Source organism: Eretmochelys imbricata, chromosome 1, assembly GCF_965152235.1.
Source record: "Eretmochelys imbricata isolate rEreImb1 chromosome 1, rEreImb1.hap1, whole genome shotgun sequence".
Classification (NCBI taxonomy): Eukaryota; Metazoa; Chordata; order Testudines; family Cheloniidae; genus Eretmochelys; species Eretmochelys imbricata.
In genome coordinates this window covers 131,529,021-131,553,843 of record NC_135572.1, presented here as the reverse complement: position 1 = coordinate 131,553,843, position 24,823 = coordinate 131,529,021, and the positions used below count along the sequence as shown (strand labels likewise).

The 24,823-nt window shown below is 41.2% G+C and overlaps 1 protein-coding gene across 7 annotated transcripts in view; it reads right to left on the bottom strand.

Annotated features, from left to right (window-relative positions):
• Nucleotides 1–24,823, bottom strand: part of STS (steroid sulfatase) — a 179,278-nt gene that overhangs the window by 34,541 nt on the left and 119,914 nt on the right. For 6 of the 7 annotated variants that reach the window (XM_077815395.1, XM_077815374.1, XM_077815404.1 and 3 more), the window contains 2 exons: nt 20,312–20,471; nt 12,757–12,878 (listed from right to left, as the gene is read on the bottom strand). In XM_077815395.1, coding sequence (XP_077671521.1) covers nt 12,757–12,878; nt 20,312–20,471 — 282 coding nt within the window. Of the gene's footprint in view, nt 1–9,881; nt 10,035–12,756; nt 12,879–20,311; nt 20,472–24,823 lie in introns of those variants that run through there. The other variant, XM_077815428.1, reaches the window with a different exon arrangement.

Here is a 24,823-nt window from a genome sequence, read left to right as displayed (position 1 = left end):
GGGAAAAATACTGTAATATGATCACAAGGAGAATCTGGGAATAGAATATCAGTGTCAAGGGACATCCACCATGCTCTTTCACTAGTAGGTTCTTAAATCAGTTTTACTATTCTTGTTCTAACCAGAAAACAAAGCTTTCAAAAGAAATGGAGAAATTTGTTGCTTTGATTGTTTTTCCTTGGTTTGCGCTTGTGCTCTCTCTCTCTCACACACACAATGCCACCTGTTTTACTTCCTTTACTGAAGGAGGATATGAGGTTGGTGTCTTAGGAGGATGAATTTAAACAGATCTGTTTTCATGGTATGAAAACAAAAGGTTTACCTGGCAAAAGTTAGGGTATGTCTGCACTGCAAAGTTGTCGACAAAGCTTTTGTCTTTCACGGGTACCTAAACCCCCCCCCCCCCGTGAAAGACGAAAGTTTTGCCAATGCAAGTGGCAGTGTGAACGCGGCTTTGTCGGCATGAGCGCTCTCCTGCCGACAAAGCTAACGTCGTTCGTGGGGCTAGAAGTATTTTGTCAGCAAAAGTGCCAACAAAGTACCGACAAAGAGCGTTTACACACACTGACTTCTGGCGACAAGGCTGTGTCGACACAGCCTTGTCACTAAAAGCTGCGTGGTGTAGACAAAATATCATACTGTATGATAGTCACTTCTTTTGAAGTGTGTTGTGTTAAAGGAGATGTTAACTTCCTGGACCAAGACAGCTAAATAGATTATTTTACCCTCTTTTGTATTTGTATGTAGGTGCTGGGGTTCTCAGTAGCAAATAGGAGTCTTGATTTACCATTGTCTCCCATTACCTTTTTTCATTTAAGAAAAGGTAAACAATATTGATATGAAAGTCTTCAGCAAAGCAAGTAAGAGAAAGACAAAAACAAAGCTGAGGCAAAGCTTATAGGTCTAATGTGATGCATAGTAACACATTTGACATTTCACATATGAAGCTGCAGTAGCATTCATTCACCATAAAGGAAGAAGCACAATGAACAAATCTTCTTATCAGTATTATTTCTTCCACAAGGGGACATGGGAAAACCTATCTGGAAGATCTCAAAAGATATTCTCCCCTCCCCTTCATTTTAAAGAAAATACTTGTTCATTTGTTCTGTGGATGTAGGAGGATACTATGTTTTTAAAATTAAACCAAAAATATTTTAGGAGAGCTGAATTAGAGAGGAAGATGTGTTGCCAACTACTTCAGTTTGAAAACATCTCCTCATACAGAAACTATTGTTTCTACAACTGCTGTTGCCACTCTAGCCTCAGCCACCCTCCCAAACATACATTTATAACAGGAAGAACAATTTCAGATTGATTCTACAGTATTACATAGCCATTTCCCAGTTTTCAATATCTACCAGCACTTACTCACATGCTTAACTGCTCTCAGGACAATTTTGTCCACAAGTTTGGCATTCTTTAATTTTATTTATTTTATTTAAATCTTGAGTCACAAATTGATATGGCTAATATTTAAACTAAACCACAATACCATGAATAATTTTCAACGCTGTTAATTAAAATAAGAGTTAGAATGTACAATTTCATATCAGTCTTGGGAAAATGGGGAAATTGCAGATTGTGCCTCTTTTATGCACATTTTCATCTTCAGAAACAAGTCTGATTTCTCTTCTAGTTTACACAAGAGGTAAAATTCTTCCCTAACCATACATCTCAAAAAAGAATTCGATAAGTTCATGGAGGATAGGTCCATCAATGGCTATTAGCCAGGATGGGCAGAGATGGTGTCTTTAGCCTCTGTTTGCCAGAAGCTGGGAATGAGCGATGGGATGGATCACGTGATGATTACCTGTTCTGTACATTCCCTCTGAAGCACCTGGCATTGGGCACTGTCAGCAAACAGGATACTGGGCTAGATGGACCATAGGTCTGATCCATTATGGCTGTTCTTCTCTCCACTGATTTTAAATTACACCTGGGTAACTGAGAACAGATTTTGACCTAAATTCTTTTTATGGCTTAAAGAAAAATAGTGCAGTAAAATCTAAACAAGTTTCTTTCTTTCTTTCTTTCTTTCTTTTTAAATTGATTGGTCTTACACCTGTCAACTGCAAAATCTTCTGTATTTTTAAACCTCAGGCCTCAACCAAAAATAAATACATAAATACATAAATAAATAAATCCACTGTCATTAGCTGAAATAATCCTGCACCCTGAGTAAAGATATACTAAATGCATAGAGGAAAATAGTGTGTGCTGAGCAAAAAATTGAAATAAACAATGACTAGGAAGACTCCTCTCCTTTAGGAGGGCTAAACATCTCTCATGGAATATCATACAAAGTGGGATACTGTGACACAGTTGTTGGCATTGACTACTGTATGAACATTTAAAGATCTGACTCCCAGTGGGTGACATTGATGGAATTCATTTTTATTACTGCAGTATATGCCAAGATGCAGAAATTCACTAGGACTCATTTAATTTTTTCAAATATTGAAATTAAAAAAAAAAGGATGGATGGACATTTTTGATTCTATTCCTCAACCAGTTATATTCACAAGGCAAACCTTTTAGCCAGCAACAGAGTAGAATAGATATTTTCATTTCCAGAACAGCAGTCTGATTACTTCTGGCTCATTTCCACCGCTTGTCCTGTGGCTTTTAAAGTGAACGTGCTACATACTGAATAGCACTGTATAACCATCTCTGGTAGCCTAGGGTTACAAATTTTTAAAGCAGGCAACAGAGTGCACAATGTGGTTGCAACAATTTAAAAAAGTCTGATATTCTCCCATCTTAAAAAAAATATTTCAATATGAATCATTGTCCAAGCTTCTAAGAGTGACTAGTAATTTTGGATGCCTCAATTTTAGTTTTCTTAGCAAGACACACCATAAAGGGGCCTGATTTTCAAAAAGTACTGAACATCCTCCCTTGGAAGATCAAGCCCCTTTAAGGGGTGTTAAACCAGACAGTCAAATCTTTACAATCTTGAATTTTTTCTTTAAAATAGATTCTTTACTCATTTTTATTTTTGTAACTCACAGAAATGTAGGATTGGATGGGATCTCAAGGGGTCACCTAGTTTAGTCTCCTGCACAAAGGTAGGCCTAAGTATTATCTAGACTATCCCTGACAGGTATTTGTCTAAGGGTATGTCTACACTGGCAAGTTTCCGCACCACAAGTTATACCACTTTTATTAAAACACCGGAATTAAACCGTTGTTGTGTGTCCACACTGTGCTCTTTGTGAGGCTGAGCGCATCCACATTAGTAGCTCTTGCAACAGCAAAGAGAGCAGTGCATTATCCCACTGGGCAACTGGCCACAGGGTGCTTTGGGAAGGGTTTGCCGATGCCGCATGTGGCAGGCACAGCATCACATGATGCAGGTTTCCCAATCGCACTGTTGATGGGCATCCTACTACATTGCCAGCTGCTTTCCAACTAAAGTGTGTGGGGGGAAGAGTGTGTGACAGGGAGAGTGTGTGTGTATGGATGGGGGGAGAAAGACAGTGTGTTTTGGGGGACAGAGAGTGTGTCGGCATGCTGTCTAATAAGTTCAGACAGCAGCAAGAAGCAACCTGTCCTGATGCAGGAGGAGTGGGAAATCCCAACATTATCCCCTGCCTCCCTCCCTGGGCCCTCTACACAGCAGTCTCTCTCTCTCCCTCTCTCTTTCTCTCTCTCTCACACCCACACACACCTGCCTCTGTGTTCAACAGCACGAGCATTCCACATTAATAGTTTGCTTTGTGTCCTGGACCAAATCAGCACAGCACACAAGGGCTGTCAAAATGGTGCTTTGAAAGGGGAGGGGCACATGTTTCCAGGGCAGCCATGTTCAAAACAATGAGCAGAGCGGTCACTTGAGGCATCATTTGACAGCTCCGGAGGCCAGTTACAGTGCAGAATGCAATCAAGGGTCTACACTAGCAATAACGCGCTGGAGCCTCTGCGCAAATAGCCTTACAACTCTCGGAGAGGTGGGTTTTTTGCAGCGCTGCAACTGAGGCACTTCTGTGCGCAAAGTGGCTTGGCAGTGTGTACACGTCTGCAGTTTGAGCACAAAAAGCTGCTTTACTGCGCAGAAGCTTGCCAGTCTAGACAAGCCCGAACTTGTTTTAAAAAACTTCGAATGACAGAGATTCCACAGCCTTCCTAAGTAATTTGTTCCAGTGCTTAACTAACTTATAGTTAGGAAGTATTGCATAATGTCTAACCTAAATCTCCCTTGCTGCAATTTAAGACCATTACTTCTTTTCCTCTCCTCCATGGATAAGGAGATCAATTTATCAACCTCCTCTCTATAAACTTGAAGGCCTGAACTTACGTATTTGAAAATGTATTTAGTCTTTTCCAGGCTAAACAACCCAGTTTTTTTTTTCAGTCTTTCCTTGTAGGTCATGTTTCTAGACCTTTGTATTGTTCTCCTCTCGACATTCTCCAGTGTTGTGCCCAGAACTGGACGCAGTACTCCACTAGAGGCCTTATCAGTGCTAAGTGGATGGAAGAATTGCGTCTCATGTCTTGCTTACACTATGGCTAATACATCCCAGAATAATGTTCAGTTTTTTTCCCAACAATATTACATTATTGACTCACACAATATGAATATAATTCTATGAATTGAAATTCTTTACAAAGCTTGGTCTACCAAAGAACAAAATTAGCTGACTGATTCAGGTTGGATGAGTAGGCAAAGACTGACTAGCAAGTTTGACAAGGATGCTCCTTGACCATTGCTCTGAACCTATAATATCATCTGACCAACCAGATGGCCTTTGAAGGGACAGTAATAGTGTGGCCTTTGATAGTAATATGGCCCATAATGTATGAAGCAGCATGGGGCACTCCGTGCCAGACAATCTCAGCCTCTCCCATTCAGGTTGGGGGTGTCCCAAGTGAACTGATGGGTGAGAATTCTCAAAGGCATTTCTAAATTACATCACTAAATTAAAAGAACTAGGTTCAGAATCAGTATTTTTCACAAGAAGGATCAATCCATTGTTTTTGATGTGTGGTTTTTCTTGTAATGAGAGCTGCTAATAATTTCATTTATATTTTTAAAGCTGATAACTTGGGTATTATTCTCCCTTTACCCAGTGTCTCAGTACTAGAGGCAATGCAGTACTGAGATTAGTAGATTCTTCCCCTCTGTCTATGCAGATTAGTATTTCTCATTGAATTGTATTCCCCTTTCTATCAGTCATTTATGTTTCATGATGCACTGTTTTGATTTTATTGGCATTTCAATTTAATTTGCCATGGCAAGGCCCTTAAAAATATTCATATTGACACTCACAGTTTTGGTACTGGAAACAAACTACTATGGGGTAGGGTAAGGGCAAGGAAGCAGTAAAAGTGCTGGTTTAATTTATTGTCTAGTAAAAACTAAGAAGTTGATCTAGTTCATCCTAGATAAGTCAGTAAACATTTCTACTAAACACAAAAATGAAGCTTATGTTTTCCCTCCTTCCTCTTCTTTGTCTAAAAGTAGCAGTTTTCTAAACCTTTTGAAGTGATAAACACCCATTTTTTCATGGTCTGTGTGTATAAAAACATCCTCACTGCATTTTCCACTTTTATGCATCAGATGAAGTGAGCTGTAGCTCACGGAAGCTTATGCTCAAATAAATTGGTTAGTCTCTAAGGTGCCACAAGTACTCCTTTTCTTTGTACTACTAAAACCCTGGTTTGTAATAGGGAAGCTGAACTGTTGCCAGTGCAATCATCCTGACATTTATCAATAGATTTTTACTTATCGTGCTAAAATACCATTAGGATTGTTATTTCTTTGTAATATATACTGTGCTGTGTTGTATTCCAGAATGTTTACAAGGATTGCAGGAATTTACTGCACAGCGTGAAGTGTAATTCCCACTTATATTAATGGAATGATGGTCACGAGAGGAGAACAGGCCTCTGAGTTTGCAACATGCAACAGTACCATGCGACCAAAAATACACTCTTTATTTGATGAATGCTCTCCTTATAATTACGTTGTCATAGTGATGCATTTTTAATAGCACTAATTCTTATGCCAGCAAAGTTCCAGAGCAGCAGCTCTTGACATTTTTTACAGTATTCCTTTATGTAAATTATAACTTTAACAAAGAAAAGCAATCCACGGTACAGAAGTACCAATCTGTTAGCATCAGCAGAACTATAGCATTTGATCGAGTTAAATTAGGCCAAAGCATATTCTGACATATACAGTAACCAGAACATTATACAAAAACTTAGATGGCTTAGTCTTTAAACGTAGAAACTACATTGTCATTGATTATGATCTTTTAAAGTGTAAATGTTTAATGATTTAGGATCCTGAGCACTTAAGATGACATCTAATTAGGCAAAAAGACAGGTTAAATACCAGGAATTAGAATTTTTCAAATGTGTAGCTTCAGAATATTAATATGTGTGGGCAGAGCCCTCCAGCATCACTGAGCTTCAGGAGCTTCTACAAAAGCCCTTTGTAGTACTGAATGTTCAGAGCCAAGTTTACAATGGGCCAGGCATTCCCGAATCCTCAGCTACCTCAGTTCCTTCTATTAAACCTCAGAGTCCTAGAGAGCAATGAGTCAGCAGTTAGTGTGAATACGCTGACAGCCAACACTCTCAACGAACCACAGTTACTGCAACTCAGCCTTTCTTCTTAAAGATGATCTCTGCATATTCCCATTTGTCAGAGTCTAGTTACTATTACAAACCCCAAGAAGGTGGGCTGAGGAGTTCTAATTAAACAAAGATTGCTGTACTGCCCTCCTAAAGTGAGCATCAGGCCTAGATGCCATGTCGAGAAAGGTGCTGTGTAAACGTGTGAGCAGAACTGGTAGCAGCCCTGCAGCTTTCTAAGATGGAAACATAATAGAGGCAGGCCATTGATTCTGCCAGAACCCTAGCAAAGAAATGGTCAGATTTTCAGTTACAGCATAACCTGATCCACCTTGACATGCACTGAGTGGAACAGACATTCCCCTTACATTGAATACGGTGAAGGGAAGATCAGCCATCAAAGTATGCAACTCATTCACAGGCTCTCTGACTCTACTCTGTATGATTTGGAAATCAATCCAATTAACCATCTGGGTGTTAAGGATACATATATCCTAAATATCCATTTGGATATCAGTCTGAAAAAGGCTACTGTACTAAGGACTCAGTCTTTTGTTGCAGTGTATTTAGTCTATTTAAGAAAAAAAATCAAATGATTTATCTTTATTTTCCTGTTGTCCAGACAGGTACTACATGTCTCCCTCCTTCTGGTAAAACCTAGATCTGCAGTAATTCAAGCATCCCCACACCTGCAGCTCGCTGGTGGGAAGACGGTGGAGATTCATACAGGGCTCTTTTGTATTAGCATTAGTTCCCTCAGCATCTCTGTATGTATGAAATCTATATGTACAAGATCTGAAAAGATCTGGTTGTTATCCTTTTCTTGGAAATTCTTTTCAAATAAAACTTGACCAGCTTCATTCTGGTGTACAAAAAGAAAAGGAGTACTAGTGGCACCTTAGAGACTAACCAATTTATTTGAGCATAAGCTTTCGTGAGCTACAGCTCACTTCATCGAATGCATCCGATGAAGTGAGCTGTAGCTCATGAAAGCTTATGCTCAAATAAATTGGTTAGTCTCTAAGGTGCCACAAGTACTCCTTTTCTTTTTGCGAATACAGATTAACACGGCTGCTACTCTGAATTCTGGTGTACAAGCACTATACAGTAATATGGGACTTGCAACACTTTAACTAAATTTAAACTAGCTACAAATGTGAGTGCATACACAGGATATTTTGCATGCTAGCATTCTGAACCTTCAGTGGTCAATCCTTGCAAAACTTTCACTCTTGGACACATGATGCTGGAAGCTCTTCCTTTTGGACAAATGCCATCCCTAGCAGGAGCAGCCATTACAGACACTGCAGAGTTTACAAGGCTGAAGCATATTTTCTAAAGAGTACATAAAATACAAAGACAAGAAAGAAATGAATACTTTGATACTTGCATACATTTCATTTTTGTTACGCGGGTTTGGGTTTGTGCCCATATGCAAACCACAATGCAAGAAGGGTAAGCTTAAGTAAGTAGGGTAGGATAGCATTTTATAGTTTTCTAGGCCTTTTTTAAGGATACCCATGAACTAATTCTCCCCTTCTTGTTTTACTGGACTGTAAACATTTTAAATGTATTCTTTTCAAGTGTATCCCCAGCTAAAGTTCTTCTCACCGGCTGTTGACTTCCCATTCCCCTGGTGACGTCTATGTAACTTCCATTGTCTCTAGAATCACCTTGTTCCATTTACACTGGAGACACAGGCAAAACAACATTTCTTTGTTTATCAAGTCTGCCCCCACAACATATTTTAGGAACATTTTTCCTAAATGCATAACTCTTTACACACCACCTGTACATACATCACACAATGATATTCATGATCAGCACATCAGTTTTTAAATGATACTTTACTTATAGTACAATAATGGTGTATGCAATCAGCTGATTCAACTGCTTATTTTTGGGGTTCAGACCCCCCCTTTTCCTCTTGGGGTGTCTGGACCCTGATTGTCACAAATGGTAATAGTAAAATTCAGAATTGCACAGGAAACTACTGGTCAAAATGCCAATAAGAGCAGTTGGGAGCAGTTAAAGGGCAATAATTAATGAATTAGTAATATACTGTATTTTGAACATATCAGGTGCTTCTTACAATATCAGAGAACTGCCACAGAGAGCTACCGAGAAATCAGAAGTGAGGAAAATACTATATTATGCCAGGTGAGTGACCACAGCAATGCTGATTACATCAGCTGTGTACTAGAGCAAAAAGCTAGAGGAGTACATGGAGTCTCTTTCTATACAACAGTAACAAGCTGGAGTGAGATAAGCAATGTGAAGGATCTTTCACTGGCTTGAGCATATCTTTATGGATGCTGATCTATTTTCTCCACAGAAAAGGCATTTATGAAGAGCTGGGATTGGAAAAGAGTGGTAGCAGTGACAACTGAACACTCTCCAGAGAAACTGACACAAAAGGGGAAGAAGCAGAATGTTTACCTACCACATGCTTGTGCTCCGAGAATGATACTCTGCATGATTGTCAGGCTGCTACTAGACTTCCATACGAAAGTGACATCAAGAAAACGTTATGGTCAGATTCTGCCTGGCCCTGTTTTGCTTTGCAGCATGGAGGGAGGATGCAAGCAGACTTCTTTCCACCCTTGTATGGCACATCTTAGTACTAGGAAAAATTGCAGTCCATGAATTCTGGGAAATAAGAGGGACTGCTCTATTCTAGTCACTATAGAGGTTGGGAAGATTAGGGTCCATTGCTCCAACCCCCTCCACTCACCCCTCTGCCCCAAGAGATAACAAAGCTGACTAGCTGCTCAGGGGAAGGAGAGAGAACTCCACCCCACAAAGATGTTTGGTGTGACCCAGTGGTGCCTAGGGCAGCCCTCACTGGACATGCTAAGGTCAGGGAAGGCTGCAAAAGGGAGAGAAGATACGCACAAGACTGCTGGGTAACACTGAAGTTAAACTTCCCAACCAGTCACAAACTGTGCTGCTGATCCCCACACTGGTCAAGAAAAGAAAAGAAAAAGAAAAAAAGAAATAACACCTCCCTCTTTATTGCATTCCAGTTCTCTGGCTCCCAATCAGCACTTAGGTCCAGTACAGTGAAAAGTTATTTTAAAACTCTGTTCACCATACAAAATGTTTTTCTAACCCCAAAGGGCCAGCCACCTTGCCAGGTCAATATTAGGTTGGATCTTATCCAAAATACCATGCTGCCAGACAATCCTTTAGTGTCTAAAACTAAAGATTTACTATAAAGAAAAAAGAAAGAACAAGAAGAGAGTTGTTAAATGGCAACGCAATCACATTAATACAAAAACTTCATAGTCCATATACCAGGTTCTTGGCAGTATTGGTGAGTTTGCTGGCTTGAAAGTCCCTCTGGCGTACATCCACTTGGATGGGTCATTCAGTCCTTTGTACAGACCTTCAGTTTGTAGCAAAGTTCCTCCAGAGGTAAGAAGCAGAACTGAAGACAAGAAGTAGGACTGAAGACAAAATGGAGAAGATACAGCTGCCTTTTATAGTCTTTTGCCATGCATCATGTATTTTCTTTGTTCCAAATACAAGCTACCCAGCACATGGCCTGGAAGCCTAGAGTTGCCAGGTGTCTGGTTTTCGACTGGAACACCCACTCAAAAAGGGATACCGGTGGCCCCAGCCAGCACCGCTGACTGCGCCGTTAAAAGTCCGGTTGGTGCGGGGCTGGCAGGCTCCCTACCTGGCTCCGTGTTGCTCCCCAGAAGCAGTGACACATCCCTGTGGCTCCTAGGCACTGCCCCCGCCCTGAGAGCCAGTTCTGCAGCTCCCATTGGCCGCCTAAGGGCCAAGGGACATACCAGCCACTTCTGTGAGCCGCCTGAGGTAAGCACCACCCGCAGCCCGCACCCCCACCCACACCCCAACCCCCTGCCCCAATCCTGAGCCCCCTCTCACACCCAAACTCCCACCCAGAGCCCGCACCCCACACCTGCTCCTGCACCCAACCCCCTGCCTCAGCCCCGAGTCCCCTTCCACACCCAAACTCCCTCCTGGAGCTTGCACCCCCCCACATTCCCCAACCCCCTGCCCCAGCTCGGAGCCTCCTCCCACACTCCAAACCCATTGGCCCTAGCTCAGAGCCCCCTCCTATACCCCAAACCGCACATCCTTGGCCCCATCCCAGAGCCTGCACCCCCAGCCAGAGCCCTCACCCACTCCTGCACCCCAACCCCTGCCCCAGCTTGGAACTCCCTCGCGCATTCCGAACCCCTTGGCACAAGCCACACCCCAGAGCCCTCATCTCCAGTTGGAGCTCTCACCTCCCCTCCCCAATCCCCTGCCCCATCCCTGAGCCCCCTCCCACACTCTGAACGCCTCATTTCTGGCCCCATCCTGGAGCCCGCTAGAGTCCTCACCCCCTCCTGCACCTCAACTTCCTGCCCCAGCCTGGTGAAAATGAGCGAGTGAGGGTGTGGGAGAGCAAGCGACAGAGGGAAGGGGGATGGAGTGAGTGGAGGCAAGGCTCAGAGAAGGGGTGGGGCAGAGGCAGGACCTTGGAGAAGTAGTGGGGAAGGGGTGGGGCAAGGGTGTTCGGTTTTGTGCGATTAGAAAGTTGGCAACCCTATGGAAGCCTTAGAGTTAGCAAGGCATGCAGGGGCATGCCTATGAACAGGAGTCATAAGGTGTAGCCCCTGACCCTTTCAGTGAGTTCACTGTATAGTTTATTTCCCTTGATGGGCCATAAAGCAGGCTGGGCAGTGCTGACACCAGTCTGTCTGAGGGTGTCACCCAGATGCACAGCACAAGTTTGGAAATACAGATATACCCTATATATCTATAACTCGTAATACAAAGGTGATACAAACATATAAAAAAGATTATCAGACTTGGCAAATTATAACACTTCTGCAGATACCTCACATGGGATATCTGGCACGATTCATTGCAATTTTATAATATTGGTATCAGCAATATCATAAAGTGTCCCACATATTCCATACAGTGTCACACATGGTAGTAAGCAAACCACCTCTACAGACCTGGGAATTCTGAGAAACACACTGCGTCCCCTGTTCCTTGTGGGGTGGTGCAGTTATACCCTCCCCTGGACGCAGTGCTGTACCTAAATGGTATAATCACATCTTCATGTTGCATGATTGTGCATTACAATACCCTTTAGTTCCATGATCATGTACTAGTTCTCAAATACAACACTTCATGCATTTCTTTCCTAAAGCCTTACTTACGTGTGTAGCATCTTGCTATCTGTTTTTAATTGCATCAATCCTGTCATCTTGCAGGATTTGCATCCCCATATGTAATCCAAGGTGATTATGGAAAGTTTTGGGTAAGATGTATAGATGATTATTCATACCAAACCTCCAAATTATTTGAGGTTTACAAATCAGAGTCTTAAATCCACCTCTTCTGACAGGCTAACAAACCTGCTGAAAAGCACTGAAATTGACAGCATGCATGGTGATGCCCACTGCAAAAGGTTTGTGTCATATCAACATTCTGAAGCCTTTTTATAATTTGTCACCATGAGTGTCAACTGACCTGGGACAAGTACTGCATATTGTCACCCAAACGAGTGAGTGACTCCTTCAGCACAGGGATTTTTTATAGGAAGGGCAACATGTTGACATTAGTACGGCAGCTGCCACCATGAAAACTTAGCTGATAAAAAGAAATAGATCAGTGAGCAATGTTTAGTTCCTTGGCCTTCAAAGCACAATTATAGTGTTCATAAAAGCATGAAAAGTCTAATAATTCACTTGGGATTTGTGACTTTGCTGCTTTCAATGGTAAAAATTGTCCAGCTGGCATAATACCCACTAAACTGTCCAGCAAACATTCCTATTAGCTGTACATTTTATTTAAAAAGTAATATCTGGCCCTGACTCAAATGTAACATCATGTAACAGAAACTCTGCTCTAAAACAAATACAAATTTAGAAAATATATTCAGTCACTGTAGGTCTCAGCACTGTGTTGATATAAAACTTTGTTGTGCAGCATCAAATTAATGTCAAATAATAAACTGGCTGTGTAGATAGGTGTGTTTTCTGGATAAAAAGGAGAAAGGTATAAAAAAGATAAAGACAAAAACCCAGTACTTTAAGCAATTTATTTGTAACCATAGCCTCAGGCTTTTTTCTGATTCTTTTCAAGTTGCAATAAAAATTGCATGAAATATTTAAAATGTGAATAGGCAAGTTTACTTACTGTTTCCTGGATGCCAGCGCACTGCATTTAAATATGCATTACAGTAATGGAAGAGAAATTCATGCTCGGATCGGAGAATTTTCCCTTGAAGCAAGGGCATCAGATCATGTCCATCAATAATTCTGAATAAGAAAGCATTTCAAAGTCAGGGAGAAAAACCCAAGCCTTTCCTGGCTGAGAAAAAACTAACTATGCATTTCCATTTCTTAATAGACAGTGCTAATGCCATTCCACCATGAAGGCTGGAGTGTTAGTGCTCGCCTTCTTTTCATGACTTGAAGGGACACAACAAATTGGTGAATTTGGAGCAAAACCTGCCGGCATTTTTTCTCCTTGAGTTCTACATTATTCACAGGAACGTTAATTTTGCATTTTGCGGATAGTTGGCTTCCCCCATCCCATTCTCTCTATTTTTGGTCTGGGGACAGTCAAACAGTCTGTGAGTAAATTTCTGGAACTTGGGCCTCTAGATACACAAACATGTATCGCCATTAATGCTGCTTAAAAGAGTAGCTTTGCTGTGGTAGCTGTGGGACAGGTAAGTGAAATCTTCATCGTATACCATTGGCTCTTCCCTAGCTTTCATGGCTAGGGACATTCATTAAAGTAACCTCAGGGACACTACTTGAATGTATTCTATATGGTGAACTAAACATGAATGCAATGATTTCAAAGTTGAAATGAATTATTTTCAGAATACGTGTTAAGGGATGAACTGCATGGTCACCAAATAAAAAAAGTCCTCTAACAGCTGCTGGACATATTTGATCATGCTTTGAAGGAATCCATCCATTTAGATGGAAAAGGAGTTATATAATCAGCAAAACATGACTGTTTCCGTTCATTAAGCTATCAAGTAGCTAGAATGAACTTACAGGAAAAAAATAATCACAATCCATGGTTTTGGCATGGTGTGAATTACAAGTTTTACAACAGTTTTTAGAAGAGATTAATTCACGCACTTACATAGATCAGCAAGGCTATTATTCTTTCAGCTTTTTGAAAGACATCCTGTAAAAACAGTTTTTTAAAACAGTTGAACTTTTAAGCTTCTATGTAAATTTTAATTATTATGTAATTCCCTGTTATTACAACCAATGCTTGAAAAAACTGCCAGGTAATTACTAGTTGGGAAATTAAAGCTACTGGCTTGAAACTGATTAGAAAAGTTTGAAAATCATAGACCACCACCATGGTGAGCTCAGTACTCACCCCCAGCTAATGAGCAGGGAGAAGATACTGGGACTCCTACCACAAAGTTGTCCCTCGCCTCCACTTGCGGTTCCATTTTGATATCACTCCCTTGCTAGGAAGTGTCCAATAAAATTAGAAATTCCTTTCCTACCCCCTAGGATCCTCCAGTCTGATTCATGGAATCAGAATCACACAATAGCTGATTGAGATAGGAGCAGAGGTAGGCTTGAACAGGGGCTGACTATCACAGAGACAGACATAGGCTGCAGGACCTTTTCATACCCCTGCGCGACAGAAGTTTTGCCAGCATAAATGCTAGTGTAGACATGGCCTCAGAGGGAACCCAGGGATGACTCATCAAATGTAGGCAGACTCAGAGGTAACTCATTGCACATGGGTGAAAATCTCCTTATTCGATTCCTTTTCTATTTATTGGCTGCAAGGATGAGGATAGGAGAAGAAGGTGCCTCTGCTACCCTCCCCTTCCAGCCTCTTTGATAAGGATGTGTGTTTCTTTTCTACTTAATCCCTTTTCTACTTAATCCCCCAGGACCTGCTGCCTACAGTCAGAAGGGGGTGCTCTCTGCTATCTTTCCCCTCCTAGAACCTCATTTTTTGGGTCTTCCTCTCTGACGAGTAGCCTCCCCCAGATCGAAACCTATTTGTTGGCTTTTTTTGCTGGAGAGAATTCAGAGGGCTGGTGGTGAGTTATCCAGCCCCTGGGGTGCTTCATGCTAGTCACAATAACCTGTTCTGAGCTATTGTGGAGCAGTAATTATGGCATATAGTTCTTTCCACTCCTCCTCACCTGAAAGGATTGTGGTGGCAACAAAGCAATTTGATGGCAGAGGTTAAAGCAGAGAAACTGGTGTGGGGGCATCACACGAAAAGAGGAAAAACAAAACAAAACAACATTCCTAGGGGCTTAGTGTCCACTCAGAGAGCATGAGATTAATGTTCATAAAATTTGCACACGTCAAGACCACAAAGGATCTGACAGGGTGATTGTTTGTAATGGATGTCCCAGGGCAAGCCTGTAATTTTTCATATCCTATACCTGTCTTGTCTGTTCCTACAAGCACTCAATAAATCATCAGCAGCAGAGTGTCTCTTCACTTCAGCTGTGAAGAAATACCAGTCTGGCGTATCAGCTGGTGCTCATTTTTGCCATGCAAAATTAAAAAGTGACCCTGCTTTATTGAACTCAGAGTAGCTTGAATATTCTAACAACATATGATGAACCAATTCTGCAGCTATCTAATTTGAGTTTTAATGGCAGTTAAAAATAGTCACTTCATAAAGTAGTTCTGGATGCCACTTGTGATGTTCCTTCCTATTTTTCCTTTGAAAGTCATAATTAATTTTGAACATCATTTCACTGAGAGTGTCAGATAAACTGTTTAAATTAATACTAATAAACTCCAAACAATCTCAGATGGCTAAAATGTTTTGGGCTGCATGACTGTTCGGGTGCATACAGGGAAATATGCCCCTTCAGAAAGCCAGCTTGGCCTTGAGTTTAGATGCACAGGGGTTGAGGTGCTACAAGTCAACCAGCCGGGGCAGGTAGGGGAGAATAACTGGGGACAGGTGGGGAATAAACAGAGATTTTAATCTGCCCCCTCAACACACCAGCCAACAGAACTCATAACAGAGCTCATTTGGCATGTTGTCAGAGTATTAATTTATTTGTGCTATAGGCCAGCAGCAAATTACTTTCCCTGAGGAGCAAAGGGAGAGCAGGGAGGAATTGTGACGCCCAGAACTACATTTCCTTCTCTGGGATTGTCTTGAGACAATGTGCTTCTCCTTAGAAAAGGCCATGCCCTCGTGACACAATCTAGCCCAGAACTTTAGTACAGCAGACATTCACACTTGATCTTGGAAACCAAATTTTGCAGTTTCCCAAAAACGTTTCCTCATTTTGCTCTGGAATTCTGCAGCAGGATATTTGCATTGATTAGGTTCATGACAATGAATGATCTGAGAAATGGCTATCAATTTATTATGTGTGATTTCAATAAGCAAAGGTTCATTTTAAGAGTCCGAGAAGAAAATGTGGGGTCAAACCCTGGCCCCTTTGGAATCACAGGCAAAACTCCCATTGATTTCAAAAGGGATAGGATTTCCTGCAGTTTAAAGCAATTTATATATTTGGATCCAGATTCTGCCACCCTTATCCATTCTGAATAGTACCTTATTCTTATAAGCGTCCCATTTGGCCTATAATAAATAATCATAAGTTCTGCTTGGTGTATTAACTCTGAATTACTTTGTCTTATTTTGATTTATTTTATTATGTGTATTTATTATCTTGCCTAGGACCTCCAAGGAGGTACAGAAGGAAAGCTGCATTGAGTTTAGTTAAGCAGGTGCACATTTCTCATTTTACCAAAATGAGCACCAGAAGACAGACCGGTATTTCTCCAGAACTTCAAGAAGAGCCTCTTCACTGTAATGATTTACTGAGTGTATTTAGGAAAGGACACAACAGCTTTGGAACTGTATATTAGCACCTATGAACTGATCAAAAGAAAGGCAGGAACACAAACTAATTAAATCTACCTCTTGTAACCAAGAAGGGAAATTAGAACATACTATTTTCAACGTTACAGAGAAGTTGGATGAGCAAAATATTTGGCAGCCTTGAAGTCTAATGTGCCCTAGAAGTGACAGCCAGGGTATATGTTCTTTCACACCTTGACCAAGGACAGCATTAGTGGCCACTGGATCACAAAGAAGTTACAGGATGGTGGGAGATTTTCATGTAAGATATTTAAATTTCTGTTATCATATCTTTCACAATACCTTGTGTCACAGTTATTGGGCGAGATAAGACTTAGGGCCCCTTTTTATCTCTCTCAAGTGAGAGGCTTTGCTTCCTGCACCTCACTCTGGGTGGAACCACATAGTCCAATAACCCTTAGACTAGATCTGTGGCCCACAGCCTCCCTGTCTTCCAACGGTGTTAACCAGACAGGCCCAACTGAGTTTGGCACCCGTAAGCCTTTTCCAGCGGGAGCCTGAGACAGTGGCTGATTAATGACTTGAAAACAGCTTCTTCAAAACAAAGTATTATTTATTCTTTCACCCAAAGGTACATAGCACACTGAGCAAAGGGTAAAAACAGTGAAGGTCGGTCTCTCTATATTTTTCCCCCTTTACCAACCCTTAATCTTTCTTTCTTTCTGTAAATTCTCTTCATCCCACCTAACCCCTATCTCTGGCTGGGAGATGCAGATTGTCCTGCTCACAACATGCTTTCTTCATCTCTGTGTGTCTCCTTGCATGCCTGTCAGTTCTCATTGACACTCTCTGGGCAGCCCCCTTTAGCTCACCCAACCCCCCTCCCTTTTCAAGGCCTGGGTTCCTGTAAAGTTTAGCATCTCCCTTTGATCCTCAGCTTATCCTTGGAAAAGTAAACCATTCTTAGCCTGGGTGGAGACAGGGAAGGGGTATTCTCCAATAAACAGCTTTTCCATTGTTTGCTACATGACTCTTGTCTCTCTCATTGTTGTAGCTTTCTTGCTTGGTTCCTTTAACAATCCATTTTGATATAACTTGATAGCAAGTGACCCAGCATAAACAAACACACAGAGTCATGCACTATATTAATAAAAATAATACAGATATTTCCCAGTTCTCCACATCACTCCAGCCTTGTAAGTTAATGACCCTAAGCAGAAGCTACTCAAGACAATCTGCTATCCTAGGCAAAACTTCAGTGTGCCTCCCCCTCATAGACCGAGGGCCAAATTTGAATGAGAGTAGTTGTAACCTGGCTCATTAGGTCACAGCGCCACTCAGATTTGGCCCATTTGCCCTTCCATCATGATAGAGGGGGAGCCAGCCCAAATCTGCTGCCCTACACAGCTGCCCAGATATCTCCAATCTGGGCAGCAGCCTAGTTTGCCTATAGCTAAAGCACCCTCTGACCCTAGAGTATTTTAAGCAAGGCTGTAAAAACCTTTGTACTGTTTTTTGCTATATGTGGTAAACTTTTTCCAAGACTTCAATATCTATAAATAAAGCAATAGTTATCAGACACAGAATGACTCAAGTCCTATATTCAGCAAAGTCCAGGACATCAAAGTTAGCGAAGTAAGTTTTTGTCTCTAAGAGTTAGCAACACAAAATAATATGTGCATTCAGGACTATCTTTACATCTCCAAATGAAGGGGCACTGTATTTACACAAGTGCAGTTCCTGAGGTATAAGGGGAAGTCTGACTGAACCATAACAACAGGCTGAAGTATGGAAGGAGCACATGGATAAAGAGAGGATTGTAACTTCCACTGGTCAAGTAAGAGTAAAAGATGCAAGAACCCACTTCTTCTGTCTTTGGAGGAGAAGGAGTTTTGACACTGACTTCAATGGAAGCAGGATTTAGCTCAGATGCAACAGACCTTTATTGCATACACATCTCCTTGTCACACATAGATGAGTATTTGGAACAGTGACCTGAAAAAGAGATTACAAGAGAATGGAAAACCCATCTGGTAACTCCATCCTGAAACTCAATGGAGCATGTAATTGGTTTAAGGCTTAGCATGTGTGTAAATGTTTGAAGAATCAGAGCTTTTATGTAAAAGTTTATATGATGTATCCTCCTATGTACTGTATGTCCAGTCCCTGTGTAAACCTAGGTGTTAAAGTAATGGAGAGCATGTGGAAGAGCAGTTGTCCTTCTTCTGGTAAAAGCAGGAGGAAAGTTCTCCTCCATTCCCTCTCCTGGACTTGGGGAAGATGAGCTCCTGTTCCTCCTGCATAGTCGCTGGCTAGTAAAATAATGACACATAGACCAGGGAATCCGAAGCGGGAGCAGCAGCAGGAGCTGATGCCTGGTTGGGGAGTTTGTGGGACTCTAAAAGCCTTCTTGCCATTAGGTGAACAGCACTGGAATCTGATAAGAAAAATAGAATGGTCCTAGCTGTCCACTGCTGCTTCTCCTTACACTTCAGAGGAGGGAACAAGAAGAGCCTCCAACTCTCCATCCTGACCAGGAGAAAAGAAGGACCCTGCCACCAACTGATGACATCCCTTTGCAGATTCTGGAAAAAAGCAGAAAGGTTCTGTCTGTTCCATTGTCCCTCTGGGCACTCCCTACTGGGGAGATAAATTGGGAGCTCAAGATTATCCTCCTACAGGGCCTTGAGCTCTGTACGCCCACATGCAAAAACCTACATACCCACTTGTTTGCTGGCTACGGGCCTATCTGGGGACATGGATGCCTTTTAGATACACTTATTCCCTTGTTCCTATTGTCTTCCATATGCCATGTTGCATCATAGAAGATGATGTAATGGCACTTCACTACTTGATGTCAATATAGGGAACAAGGATCAGAGAGACCTGTGTAGTTACAAGAGGAATAGGTGCTTTATTCAGACAATGCTGAAATGAAATAAGAGTCCACGCTACTCCTGGATGTAATGAGACCCGCAACATTAACCCTCTAAATGTTTGCCTGCACACCAGTGATGACATACAGCTACCAAAACAGGTAAGCTCCCCTCACATTTTTATCTACTTTAACCACTGTTTAAACTCCACTAAATTGCTTGCCTCAGTGATTTTTCTTAGAGGAAGATTACTGGTGTAAAAACAGAATAACTCCATAAAAGTCAATGCTTTACAGTGACTTAACTCAGATCAGAATATGCTCCATAGCAGTGACCTTCATGTATTTGCAATACTCTGCATGAGGGCTATTTCCTTTTATCTGTTCTAAAATTTCTGCTGATCCACTTAATTTCTTTGAATGCCCCATTGGTCTCACACTATAAAACTGCAGGAAGAGGAACTTTCTTACAGAGCTACTCATTATTTTGTATGATTTTTCAAAATGTTTTGTAAAGGATAAGGGAGGTGACGGTTTAAAGGCAAAGAGTAGGAGGATGATCTAGAATATGGAACCTGATCCTGCACCCATTGAATAACACCTAGTTCTTTTACAGAACTTTCCATCCATAGATCTCAAAGCACTTTACAAAGGAGGTCACACTACCTCCAAGGACAAAGCACCCATTGATATCAGTGGTGCAGGATTAGTCTATAGGGTTGTGGAGAGCCTGGAACTAGGACTCTCCAAAGGATCACCCAAGAGGAGATGGAAATTAATTACATGAACTAGTTCAGAAAAGGCACTCCAAAAGATTTTTTTGTCTTCATGTACAACATGGCTATAAAATGTACCACAAGAGTGCTATGAAAAAGACATTTTACTATTGTAGACAATGATAAAATAATGAAATTTCAAATCCATGCTTCTCTCCCACTAAATACAGACCTAAAAGATAGCAAAGAGAAGAAAATGTCCATGAAAAATACTGTGTAGAATACAAGAAACTGTATACCATACCTGTCTTTGGGTAATGGTATCCCTGCAAGTTTAACCACTGTAGGGAATATATCCATGTTACTTGTGGGCTCATCAATATGGACACCCGCCTGTACCACTCCTGGCCAGTGAAGAAGACCAGGCACACGAATACCTCCTTCCCAGTTTGTAGCCTTTCCACCTGAAAGAGTTAACATGGCTTTTAGCAGAAAGCAATTTCTCCTTCAGAAATGCCATTTAAACACCATCATTTTGTTTCCTCTTTACATGCCACCCTCACAAACTGGTTATTTTATTTGCACTAAATGTACTATTCCTTTACTCAGCTGATTTTTTCCCCTAGGTTCACTGACACTAACATAATAATACTGGCTAAAATAAATCAGACACTGCTTTATATATATATATATATATACACAAATATATATTTATATAGTTATATAGTTAGAATTATAAACTCAGGACAGACAGCTGCAAGGAGGGGATAGAAAACAGTCCCAGAAGCCCAGATAGCTCTCCTCCCTATCAACTGAGGAGGGGTGACTACAGGTCAATCAGGTTCACCTGAGAAGACGGTTACCAGAAATCAATTAGGATCAGCTGGGAGGGAATTAATGAGATGTGATTGACACAAATCCATATGGAAAAGGTATCAAATATTGTAATTAATTGCTTACATAGTACCATGGATAGGCACAGTGCTCCAAAGTGTTTTATAAATGAATATATGAACTTGGAAAAAGTTCCTGACCAAAAGAGTTTCAGTCCTGCTCTCATTGAAGACTGTGGCAAAGCTCTCAAATGACATGTGGGTTTTCAGGAGTGATTTGGTGGGTGTTGATTGAGAGCAGACAGATCAACCCATGTCCTCAGAATAGTGTGTTTACTGAAATCCAGTGCAGCTAAGTTTATAAACAAAATTAATATTTTGAATATATTAATTGATGTGAATGGCATAGCCCCTGGTCAGGGCTTAGATACACTCACCACTAGAATTGTCTATTATGATAAACTGATGTTTTCTAAAGTTTGGCCTCCAGATTTCTATTGCCTTCATCTTCCTGAGATGCACCAACATCCACAAGGACAGTAGAATTTCAGACCAAGGTAACCATAGGCTCACTCATGAGAAGGGGTCTCCAGATCTCATAACAGTTTGGGAATCCTGCAGGGCCTTTACATAAGCTATTACCAACAGGAGAGTGGGTTTGGGGGGGGAGGGGGGGAGAAAACCTGGATTTGTGCTGGAAATGGCCCAACTTGATTATCATACACATTGTAAGGAGAGTGATCACTTTAGATAAGCTATTACCAGCCGGAGAGTGGGGTGGGGGGAGAGAAAACCTTTTGTAGTGGCAAACACCCATTTTTTCATGGTTTGTGTGTATAAAAAGATCTTCTGTACTTTCCACAGTATGCATCCAATGAAGTGAAATGTAGCTCACGAAAGCTTATGCTCAAATAAATTGGTTAGTCTCTAAGGTGCCACAAGTACTCCTTTTCTTTTTGCGAATACAGACTAACACGGCTATTACTCTGAAACCTGCATAGGCTTAGAGGGCAATTAGTCAGAATATCATGATTATTTTAATGAAAGGGAAGCACCTTCTGTTTTTTCATCTAGATTCACAATCAGTTCCTGGATACCATCTGCTGTTCTGTGAACACTATTGACAGCTTTATGACCTCGTAGCTTCAACATTCTCCAAGGCAAATTGCCTTGCTGGGGTTTGTGTACTTATTTCTCAGGGGATTATTCCCACAACTTCAGATATCATGATGAGAATCATTGGTCTGAGACTGGTGGCATCCTGTCTTGCTCTAAAAGATAAATATCAATGAAAAATTGTAAAGGATGGAAGGAGGACCTGGAACTCTACTCTCCTTCTTCCACAGGAGACCGATTGACCCATGCAGAAGCAATGTGTAGAATCAGAGTGGCCAGAAGAAGCAATGAGGCAAGTGTGGCAGAAGAAGAAAAGGAATAGACCCACTGAAAAGAAATACTTCTTGGGAAGTTGCAACCTGAAGAGAGCTGGGGAAAAGTAGGAAGTAGAAGATACATTTTCTTTCTCTTTTCTGGTGAAATACTGAGTTGAAAAGCTGCTGAGAAATCTGCCATTCACCCACCCAGGGAAGGGGCACTTTGCCTCTCAGTATATGCAAAGAAGCCCAAGAAGCAAATGGGGCAGAATTGCTGCTTGAGGCTTGTAGAGTTCCACAAGGATCAACTCTTTCCCCAGTCCTTTCCAACATCTATACACTACCACTGGTGAACTGATCAAATAACATGTTCGCAAGTGCCTTTAACATGCATATGAACTCTACCACCAAGATGGCCTAGTGCTTGGATGAGATTAGCTCTTGGATGAAGAACAGCTGGATTAAGTTGAACTTGAGCAAACCAGAGATGATATTTGTGGGCAAAGGAAAGTATTTTGATGAGTTTGCAGCCACAGTGCAGTCTCCATTGGTTGACAATACACAGCCACAATTAGACCTGGCCTCGTTATTCATGCCTTTGTCACCTCTTGGCTGGATTACAGAAACACAACATACCTTGGCATGAAACCTTTAGCACATAGTAAACTCTGACTAATTCAGAACTCTGAAGCTTGTCTCCTCAACAACACAGGCTTCCATAAGCCACATCAGACCTGTCCACCATTCTCGATACTGGCTTTCCATAGAATATCCAATCATGTTCAAGGTCTCAGTTCTTATCTTCGATGCACTTCATGGCCAGTGCCAAGGATAACAAGACCATCTAAAGCTCTGGGACAAAAACTCTGGTTGACAACTATATACCTCTGGCACAATGGAACTCTCAACGATAACAGTAAAGCTCATCTGTACAGGAGACAGAACTTTCTCTGGGGGCTGGTCCAAGACTGGGGAATGTACTTTCCTGGAACTAAGGACCATCACAAACCTCACTGCTTTCTGCTACAATTTCAAGGTGCATTTCTTTGACATTTCCTTCTCATAATCACATAGCAATGAGGGAACAAAGAACAAGTGACATATGTATAGTCACATTGCTAAATGCACTGACAGAAGGCTCTCAGATACTATGGTGATAAGTGCAGTATAAGAAAACACAGAAAAGAATAGACATCATCTCTTCCTCAATTGTCTCTTCCCAAATACAACCACCATTTTGCTTTCAGGAAATAGACAAGCTGTTTAAGTTCTATGGAGGTTGAGAATAGACCACGGAGCCAGAGTAAAGGGCTACAACAGGGGAACTAGTTGCTAATGTAGCAGAGTTTATTCTGCTATATAGATCTAGATCTTATACATCTTTGTCAGAGCTGTGTCTGATGACAACAGAAGCATTGCCAACTCCCATAATATGATCACAAACCTCGTGATATTTGATATTTTCTCAAAACTCCAGCTGCTTCAGTCGAGGAACTGCATGAGAATTTCAGCTTTCCTTTTAAAAAGATGAGTTTCTAGCCCTAAGGATTGCAAAGAAAAGTTTGAAAATCCAAAGCACCCTAAAGGCTCAGAAACCAGGAGGCAAATGAAAAGAACCCAAACTTATTATTTAAAAATAAAACTCATGATATTTTAGGGCCTGACTCATGATTTTTGAATACTTGAGGTTGGCAGTACTACAAAAGAGTAGGAGGAACAGCTCATGAGTCCATATACCGGCAGCCCCTAGATAGCAATATGTATCATCACACAGAGACATATTTTCTCTCTTAAAGTTATTTAACCGTGTTTTTAAAAGCAGAACAACCCAGGTTGTATTTATATGCATTGATGTTTACACTTTCCGAGCGGCTGTGGCCTTCAGCCTTATGTTTAATAGTTGATATTCCCCTTTTCCTCAGAAAAAAAAAAAACAAAAAACTATAGGTGCAGACAAAGTACAGATACAACTCTGTGTTGTCACCTACAGAGAGATCCCACATTTCCATTGAAAACGTATCTTTTTCTCCCTTGCATAAACCTCTAATTCACATTGACTGCTATTGTTTAACTTTGTAAAGTATTTTGGGATAGAGTTTGTATGTAAGATGCATTAGGACACTCTGTGATTCTATTGCACAGACCTATTAATATTTTGATCATTCTTACAGATCAAAAGATATCTCTGTGTGTGTGTGTGTGTGTGTCTCTCACTGGAGTTTAATCAGGATAAACACTGAGATGCCCCTCTCATAAAGTACAGCTATTACTTCTATTCCTCTAAGCCAGATGTGCTAAATTCCAATATATATGTACATACACAAAAGCAAGAGGGATGCTTTTTAGTCCTGTTAATTTTCTACATATATTAACATCCAATGCCTGATAGTTTAGGACTTAACAGGTCTGATTTTCAGAAGGTCAGTCATGCAAATGTACACTGATCTTGCACACCCAATTTGTGTGTTCATGATTGTGCATGTAAAGAGGGTCTTCACACATAAAAATAACTAGTTATGTGTCTAATGGTCCATTTCCTATTCTGAGCTTTTGACAATCAAGCATGACATATCTTAATGTTAAAAAGATGACTTTTGATTTGGGGCTTGA